Source organism: Acanthisitta chloris, unplaced genomic scaffold (genome assembly GCF_000695815.1).
Source record: "Acanthisitta chloris isolate BGI_N310 unplaced genomic scaffold, ASM69581v1 scaffold7403, whole genome shotgun sequence".
Taxonomy (NCBI): domain Eukaryota; kingdom Metazoa; phylum Chordata; class Aves; order Passeriformes; family Acanthisittidae; genus Acanthisitta; species Acanthisitta chloris.
Genome location: NW_008665394.1, coordinates 13,599 through 23,099, shown reverse-complemented (window position 1 = coordinate 23,099; position 9,501 = coordinate 13,599). Strand labels below are relative to the sequence as shown.

Below are 9,501 nucleotides of genomic sequence, written 5' to 3'. Positions count from 1 at the left end.
TCTTTAATATCTTTATTGATGATTTGGATGAGGGGATTGAGGGCACCATCACCAAGTTTGCAGATGACACAAATTTGAGGGGGAGTGTCGTTCTGTTGGAAGGCAGGAGGGCTCTGCAGAGGGACCTGGAGAGGCTGGAGAGATGGGCTGATTCCAAGGGGATGAGGTTTAACAAGGCCAAGTGCTGCTCCTGCACTTCAGCCATACCAATCCCATGCAACACTACCGGAGAAGAGGAGGCTCAGGGGAGACCTTATCACCCTCTACAACTCCCTGACAGGAGGTTGGAGTCAGGTGGGGGTTGGTCTCTTCTCCCAGGCAACCAGCAGGAGGACAAGAGGGCACAGACTCAAGCTCTGCCGGGGGAGGGTTAGGTTGGATATTAGGAAGAGGTTTTTTACAGAGAGAGCGATCAGACATTGGAATGGGCTGCCCAGGGAGGAGGTGGATTCACTGTCCCTGGAGGTTTTCAGATGAAACTGGGATGTGGCACTTAGTGCCATGGTCTAGTGACCACAGTATGGTTGGACTAGACAATCTTGGAGGTCTTTTCCAACCCGGTTGATTCTGTGACATGTAGACAGTCAGGACCTGAATTTTCAAACAACTTGTGTTTGTGCTCTATCTACATGGAAGTTTCTCCATTTGAGCAGTTTGGACTTGTTTTGCCCTAAAATTGGCTCCGTTGAAATGTCAGGTTTTAACTGAAATGTGATTCACAGTGTTCTGATAACTTCATGGTTTTGCGTCGGTATAAAAGTATGGATTATTTTTCCCTGCTTGTGCTAGGCAGGTGAACACTCAAGGTATCTTCCACAGGTAGAAGCAGCAGCTTCTTGCTGCCAGGGACCATCTGCAGAGGATGTGTAATTACTTCATGTTAGTTAGGCAGCCAGGCTGCTAATTGTAGAGGCACTGTTCGGCTTTGCAAAGTGATGGGGCTTTTTTCTGTGTTAGTGTAGAAGGTAATAGTTAAAGATATGTTCTAACTGTAAAGTCCTGCAGCGTTTGAGCTGAATAGTGAGACACAAGAGGTGTTACTAAGTGTAATGGGTGTAAAAACACAAAGTAGCTTAATGTTTGCCTTTTGTCTGTTTCTTAACTGTAAAATTTTTAATTTCCTGGGAGTGGGAAAACCCCCCACAGCCAATATTATGGAATTGTATTTGCTTCAATTTAGGGAGTAGCTGAGAATCCTATGGTGAAGTCTGTTCTTGATAAAACCAAACATTCAGTGGAGACCATGATCACAACGCTGGATCCTGGCATGGTCCCATACATCAGTAAGTGTTTGTGACTAACCGTTGAATATTGCATGTAATTGTTAGAGAAGTTAATACAACAACACAGTGGTTTTACACTTGAAGTTTGTGTATGTGGTGTGTTAATTCGAAGTCACAATACTGCCCTGATTTCTCAAGTGTATTGTCTGGTGAAACTCTCACTCTGGAGGCTCTTTTTGATGTGTCCTGAGGTTTATTTGACTTCTGTATCCTGAGGCCACAGATAGTGGCATAGTGATACCTTTTAATTCAGATGGTGAATGATAAGGATGCTATGAATAAAAAGATGAGGATGTTTTCAAGAAAACACTAAGCATTGAAGAGACCTTGTCTGTAGTCCCCAAGTTCCACAGTTTTGTCCCACTCTGTAGTTAAGCCTTATGGAGCTGAATTTAAAGTACACAGTATGTGTTCTGTTGGATCACATGCTTAAATAGTCTAAGTGTCATATATGCTAATAATAACATGCTTAAATACTGCTGTGCAAGCTGTCACACTAAAGTTAAAGCAAGTCAAAAGGTAGGCATGCCACAGGGGTAGGTACACAGCACTTGAGCCTTTCTTCTGACTTTCAGCTCTTCCACTTATTTTAGCATGATAGCATTTATACTGCTTTTAGGAAATTCAGCAAACGTGAAGCACTTCCTGAATCAGTTAGTAAGAACATTCTAAATGCTCTAATGAAGGCTAAAGTATTGCTGAGTATTGAGCCTGGAAGGAAAACCATAGCATTTCAAGTACAGCTTCAAAAGTAATAGGAAAGCATTGTGTCATTCACCACTTTTGATTTCACTGGAGTACATTGCATGTCACAGATAGCTGACCTGAGATTTCCACTTCGTTAAAAGGGGAGACAAAGGCTTAATTTGTCCATGGTGGTGGTTTGGATTGGGTTTTTTGGCATGCTTTTTTTTGTGTTCTAGCAGTCTGAGCTGCAGTCCTCCTCCTTAGGTGTGCCACCACTGCTCTTGGTCTGCATATAAATGGGGATGGTCAGGAAGCTGCTGAGTCTGAGAAGAAATCATTACAATGTTTTCATTTGATTTCTCTGAACTGTTTTTTTGCAGCTGGACCTACTCTGTGACCCAGCTAGCCACGTTGCTGCACTCTTGTTCTAATCCAGTGTACAAGGGAAAGTGACCTAATTATTGAGTAGTAGTTGATTATCTTACATTTGTGGGAAACTAAATAATATCCTGCATTGTTTTTGTAGTTGCAGGTTGTGGAAATAGGGCAGAGATTTATAAACATTGTATGTACTTCCTTCTAGAAAAGGCATCAACAAAAATCCTGTTATCAACAAGTAGCCCCGCTTCTCTCTGCTCTTTCTCCATTACTGCAGTGCCAAAGCAATTTTAGATTCATTATGCCAAAACCTGAAATTACCAAAGCTTCTGGTTGAGGTGGTTGAAATTATTTGCTCAGATGCAAAAAAAACCAGTATTTCTGTAAGTTCATTCCTGAAAAGATTTGAACTGTTTTCATTGGCACATTGTGATGTCATCTGAGCCATTAATCTGGAACAGACAGTTTCTGTCTGCACAGGAAATGGTCACCTTAGCAGTATAAACATCAGCAACAAAAGACTACAAGGAATCTTCAATGGAATGCGGAACTATCACTTCAGTTTACCATACACAGGGTACAATGAAAGTTCACATTCAGGTGTCAGAGCTTAACTTGATCTAAGCTCTCTCTGAATTTACCAGGGTGTACCTAGTTCTTATACTTTAGGTTTTAATATTTCCATATTGCCGTAGTGTGTGACCGATCTTGTCACAAGTGGTTTCTTATCCATGTAATATCTTTATTTTACTTAGGTGGTGCCTGTGAGGAACAAAGATATTCCTTTGATATTTGATGATCCTTAATGCAAAAGAACATACTCTGTATTCTGCATCCAAACATGGGGCACAGTTTCCATTCTCAAAATTGTTATTTTTCTAGTTATGCTATGGATTAGTTTTTAGTTTCATTGAAAGCTCTTTAACAGTATTTGCATTATGGGGCACTCAGACATGGCTAACTTTAGTAAAAGCCTGCAGTCAGTTTAAAGTACTTGTTTAATTATGTTAACTTGATTTCCATCAAGAAAGAATCAATAGAAAAAGATACTCTTCAGTCATTTTTTAGTCCATTTGTTAACCAGTGTTTAAAACAGTTGCCCAAAGTTCAGTGATGTGTAGACCTAATTCCATTCAGTAAAGCAATTGATAAATAAAAAGTTTTAAAATTGTCCTAAAAAACCCCAGCCTAGTATGTCTTACAGCTCTTCTGGCATATCTCTGGTGCTTATTCATAAAAATAAGATGATTCTGTAACTGAGATCAACTGAATAATATAAAGCCAAAGAGTAAATTGTTCTTTCCTGTAAAATTTAAGCTTTGGGCTTACCATTATCAATGAGGGAACTCTTCTTGCATCAGGATAAATACTGCAGAAGACTTCGTCAGTGTGTGTAGGTAGGTGTAGTGTTCATGCTTAGAAGCAAAACCACTGAGCTCTCTTCATTTTTCTCTTTAGTGTCAGTTTGGGAATGTTAAGCCTGAGAAGAACTTGGCTCTATCCTCTTTGCAGCCTGCCTTCAGGTGTTTGTTCATACCAGTAAGATCCCCCTGAGGCCCTTCTTCTCCAGGCTGAACATTCCCAGCTCTGTCAGTCTTTCTTCATGGATCCTCGAGTCCAGGGGTTCATCTTGCTCAATATTATGTCTTCAGCAGAAGCAAAGGAGATGCTCTGTGGTAAACACCATTAGATCTGGTGACTTCTGTACTCCTTTCTTCTTGTACTTGTCCATCATCCACAGTCATTGCACGAAGGATGACAAGAGACATGCTTATACCTATTGCTTTTAGTGCTTGTGGATATGTTATCCATAATTTGTCCTTTGCACATGCTGGTGCAGCTTACTTAGGACTTTCTCTGCTGTGATATTCCCACATTTGAAAAGATTTAGGTATTCCTAAGAAAGTTTTTCACAGCAGGGATAAGTTTTATGATGTGTTTATGCATGAGTTAAGCTTAACAAGAAAAGTGATCCAGCTGTGATAGACAGATGTGAGGTGTGACTGAGCTTACCAGTCTTTTGTAGTAGCCTTAGATGTCTTCTAATTCATCAAGTGTTTTGTTTTGTTCTGAAAAAGCTTAGTGAGAACTCATGATTTTTCATGGAGACACTGAAAACATTCAGAGCTGCGTACAAGTCTTTGGTTCTGTAGATATTTCTAGGGTTCGGAATGGATCATATTTAGCCCCAACTCCCTGCCCTGGGCAGGGACACCTCCCACCAGAGCAGATTGCTCAAGGCTTCGTACAACCTGGCTGTGAACACTGCCAGGGTTGGGGCAGCCACAGCCTCCCTGGGCAACCTGGGACAGTGTCTCACCACCATCACAGGAAAAAACTTCCTCCTCCTGATATCTAATCTAAATTTCCATCTTTCAGTTTATCCCCTGTACTCCTTGTCCTGTCACTGCAGCTCCTAACAAAGCCCTCTCCAGCTTCCCTGGAGCCCCTTCAGATCCTGGCAGGTGCTGTGAGGTCCCCAATATGTAATACTCAATATCTAAAATCAGGACAAAGCAGTGAGGAGGAAGACAAGCAATAGAATTATACGGCAGTTCACATTCCAAGCACAGCTGAAAAGCAATGTGAGCCTTTCTTTGAACCTTGTGTAATTTGACAGCTCTTCACTGGATTTTATGACCTGCCTCTCTGTTCCTGATCCCTTCCATAAGGAAGAGCTTGTGTGTCACACCGTCATTCCTTCCCACTTTCCAGAACACCAAAACATCCTTAGAAATGGATATCTGAGTTATTGCCCTAAGTCTCTATGAATTGTCAACTTAAATGAGTGGCATGTTTTGTCTCAGGTGCTGAACTACTCTCAGTTCCTGTTGTCTGTCTTTCATCCATGAATCACTTAGCTATTCATCTTTTCCTTCCTAGCTTAAGCTACTTGTGCTCCCTGGAAGAACTGTTGAACAGTCTATGGGAAAGGGAAGAGCAGCAGAAGAATATTGTTGTGGAATGTATTTGACCTGTCTTACAATGGGAATGAGGAAAAATGCATTCACATATATATATTTTACCAGTTATTTCTCAAACTTATTTTACAGAAACTGGGGGAGAACTGGACATAGTGGTTACCTCTGATAAAGAGGTAAAAGTTGCAGCAATTCGAGACGCCTTTCAGGAAGTCTTCGGAATGGCTGTGGTTACTGGAGAGGCTGCACAGTCTAACATTGCACCACAACCTGTGGGCTATGCTGCAGCTTTGAAAGTAAGTTGATCTGTAACACCACTAGAGTACCTCCCATGCGAAGAACATGTGTGGGAACATTTACACAGGAGAGTCTCCTTTTTCCATAAAGTGAAGGTCAATTTCTGGGATAGGTAAACCTTATCTTTAGGTTGTTTGTTGTTGTTGTTTTTGTTTGTTGTGGGGTTTTTTTGTTTAGTTTGGGGGTTTTATTTGTTTTTGCTTTTGCTTGAATTGTTTTTCTTTGGAATTGTTTTTGGGAGTTTTTCATGGCTGGTTTGGGTTTCTTTGGGGGGAGTTGTTGTTTGGGGTTTTTTTAATTGCTGTCTGGATCATTAGCTCAGGTTAAAGCTGCTTGCTGAAATAGTTTTTGAGGTGTGTTGCAAACACATTCACATCATGCGAAGAATATTCATGGCAGTTCTCTTACACTGACATTGATTACCATCGTGTCTACCAAACATTGTGATATCACTGTGGTTTCCAACTACATGAAATGCTTTTGATTAATCTGTTACAGCGTATCATATTGGGAATGTTAGAAGTTGCAGGAGATTCTTTGAGACCAAGTTGTGTCCCTGCTAATTCTGCAGATCAAAGATAGTTTGATCAGCAGTTGTCAGAGGTCTTCCCAAACAGCTTGAGAAATCAGAATTCCCTGTGCAGCCTTGCAGGCTGCTGTGCTGCCCCAGGGGAAGGGTTGAGGTATGAGCATTGAGGTAAAGGAGAATAATATATGTATTCCTTTACTTGTTTAGCTGCTGCAGTGTAGAAGTATTTCTGTAAGTTCAGAGTCATAACAGTATTTTGAGTGAATGATTTCTGCGTATTAGTTGGATATGTGCCACAACAAATGGGTTCTTTTAATTGATCTTACAAAGCTGGTCCAAAAGGCTCTAAACCCAGTGTCTTATACTATGTAAGTGTCAGTGAGTAACAGAAACACATCCTGATGCTTTCACTAGCAGTGAAGCTTGGCACAGTTACAGATTGGGAATTCTCTGTGGACTAATATGGGTCTCTTTCTGGAAAATAAGAAAATAAATCCATTTAATTAGTCTTATCATAGTTTTTGTTACTGTTTGGGATTCTGTTATGGCTTTTCTGAGTTGTGGAAATAAGAGCCATTTGCTGGTCAACTTGGGGTGTCCTAGAGTTCTTTTGGGATGAATCTGTGAGCATTGTACTGTGTTGTGGTTCACAGAGAATGTTGTCTAACTGATTATGTTACCCTCCAGGGAGCTCAGGAAAGGATAGACAGCCTGCGCCGGACAGGAGTCATACATGAAAAACAACCTGCTGTGTCAGTGGAAAACTTCATTGAGGAGTTGCTTCCTGACAAGTGAGAACATTAAATATACTCCTGGGGGGTGTGGAGACGTCATGAATATTCCTTATTGGCACAAAAGGCCCTGTAAGGAGTTGGTGGCAGATCACTCTGAGCAGGACACAGTGTCTGTCTTCAGTCTTGCTTTGGCAGACTGGCTTTGATGTCGATGTGCAAATTTTTGTCCAGATATCTTGAGACTTTTAATATACAAAATCCTTGTCAGGTTTTTCTAGATTCACAAGAAGGAAACACAGTGAAGTTACACTGAACTGGACAAATAAAGGAGCTGTATCAGTTGGGTAGTAGTTTGTGCACTCTTGTGTGCAAACTCTCTCTAATGCTGAACTCAGTTCAGAAGGGGTATCTGTGTACTGTTTATATTATACTCTGTATTATAAATGACAGATTATCAAATGATACATTATCCATCCTCCTTTGATTGAGCATGTACTTAGTGCTTTTAGTTTGCACTGCACACAGGTGAGAATGGTGTTTTCAGCTGGATTTTGTAACATGCTTGTGGACAGACAGTTCTTGAAGTAGCTTTATAATGAATTTCCAAAACGTTAAGCACAATGTTGTGTTTTTCTTAATGCAAATTGAATAGCTTTTTCCTGATGTTTGAATTCTTGTGCAAGTGATGGGTATTTCTTTTTTGACACATAATCTGCTTTTGCTCTGCTTTTAAAGGTACGTTTAGTATCCTTAGTGAAAGATGGATGGGGAATTTCTAAAGTAAATAGAACTAGCAAGAGGTTTAATTTTTGTTTATTATTTATCTTCATGTAATCTGATTTGGATGTTTGACCATCTTTCCACAAAGGAGTAACTATGACAGTGAGATCTGCTTCAGTTGCTGTTCTCAACCTTTGAATTTACTTATTCGTGAATCTGAAAATGTTGTTGAAAGTACTCAGCCTGAAACAGATCACTCAGGATTGCAATGTTACTGCAAGGGGCATTTCTGTCCACACATTACAGGCTCCAGGAATGTCCTGGTCTTTGCTATCACTTACAGTAGAAACAATAACATAGTCCATGTTTTGGCTTTTAGTCAGTAGGCAGCACTGAAAACTTTCTTGCATTGCATTACAAACAACAGTTGAACTGGTTTTGGCCCTTGGTGGTGTTCTTCTTTAATGAAATAACAGGTCCTAGTGCTAGGGACTGATTAATTATTATTCTGAATTACTCTGCAGTGAGCACTTGGGTGCTGCAGTTCTGCCCTTTAGACTCTTCTTTATCAACTGGGAGCAAGTTATATTTGATCATGAAACTTTCTCCGGTCTTTTATATCTGCAAGTGAGGTATTCCTCTGTCACAGAGCATTCCAGTACTCTGCTCCCTGCTACAAACATGATGGAAGTCAAGTGCTTCATCCTGTCCTGCTCCACTAAGCTCTTAACATGAAGCTTATGTGACCCACACAGTTGTTAATTAGTGTTAGATTCTTGCATTCCTTGTTATAACAACATCCTTGCTCCCCACACTTTGAGGAATAACATTCAATTTAAATCTATGCACACATATAGTAGATACAAAACAACAACAACTGCAGTAACAGTTTCCTTTTTAAATCTATGAATCTTGGCTTTGGCTTTGTATTGGTGCTTTACCTGGAGCCTGTTTGTCCTTTTGCAGCTCAACTGCAAAACTGTTACAGGAATTGCAGTGACAGGACAAGGGGTAATGGGTTCAAACTGAAGGAGGGAAAGTCTAGGTTGGATGTGAGAAAAATGTTTTTTACTCTAAGGGTGATGAGACACTGGCACAGGTTGCCCAGGGACGTGGTGGCTGCCCCAACCCTGGCAGTGTTCAAGGCCAGGCTGGATGAGCCTTGAGCAACCTGATCTAGTGAGGAGGTGTCCCTGCCCAGGACAGGGGTTGGGGCTGGATGATCTGTGAGGTCCATTCCAACCCTTCAATTCTATGATTCCGTGATTCTGTGATAATTGAGTACAGTGATGATGTGTTGCCCTTGGTTTTGTTTGGATCATGTCAGTGTTGTTAGTTTTGTGGATAGAGGGAAATGGTGTAATGTTTTTCAGGGTAGATAGGGAGCTGCCTCAGTAGCCTTCACTGTGTCTGTTTCTGAAAGGCGCAGAAAATAAATAATTTAAACGATTGTCAGAGCATCGGACATGCCAAAAACCTTCTGAATATAGAACTTGAATGTTAAATAGATTTTTTTAATTGTTATGGAAGGTTATTTTAATGAGAAATGTTCTTTGAAAGATTGAATGAAAACTGTAGCATAAAAGCTAAGGCCAAAGGAGTGTATCTGCACACTTCCTCACCCCACCAGCTTCCTTTGTGTCTTTGATTTGTGTCCTGTATTTTACATATCTGTGTGTATATATTTTATGTGCACATGCATGCACTGTAGTATTTTATGTATATTAAAACTGATATATGCAAATTTTACTAGAAAAATACTGTAACACTTTGAGTCTCATACATTACTACTAGAGTTTGTAGAATGGTCATATTCCAACTGCTGATGAGTGATACTCGGAAATAATTTGCACATCCTTGCAGGTGGTTTGACATTGGGTGTCTGATTATTGAGGATCCAATTCATGGAATTCATCTGGAAGCATTTACCCAGGCAACACCAGTGCCTTTGC

The 9,501-nt window shown here is 40.5% G+C and overlaps 1 protein-coding gene across 1 annotated transcript in view; it reads left to right on the top strand.

Moving 5' to 3' along the window:
* Positions 1 to 9,501, top strand: part of PRRC1 (proline-rich coiled-coil 1) — a 19,440-nt gene that overhangs the window by 6,313 nt on the left and 3,626 nt on the right. Inside the window, exons 4-7 of the mRNA XM_009071734.1 lie at positions 1,181 to 1,283; positions 5,402 to 5,565; positions 6,783 to 6,886; positions 9,413 to 9,501. The exon at positions 9,413 to 9,501 is cut by the window's right edge and continues 29 nt beyond it. Of these exons, the coding sequence (XP_009069982.1) occupies positions 1,181 to 1,283; positions 5,402 to 5,565; positions 6,783 to 6,886; positions 9,413 to 9,501 (460 nt within the window). The remainder of the gene's footprint in view (positions 1 to 1,180; positions 1,284 to 5,401; positions 5,566 to 6,782; positions 6,887 to 9,412) is intronic.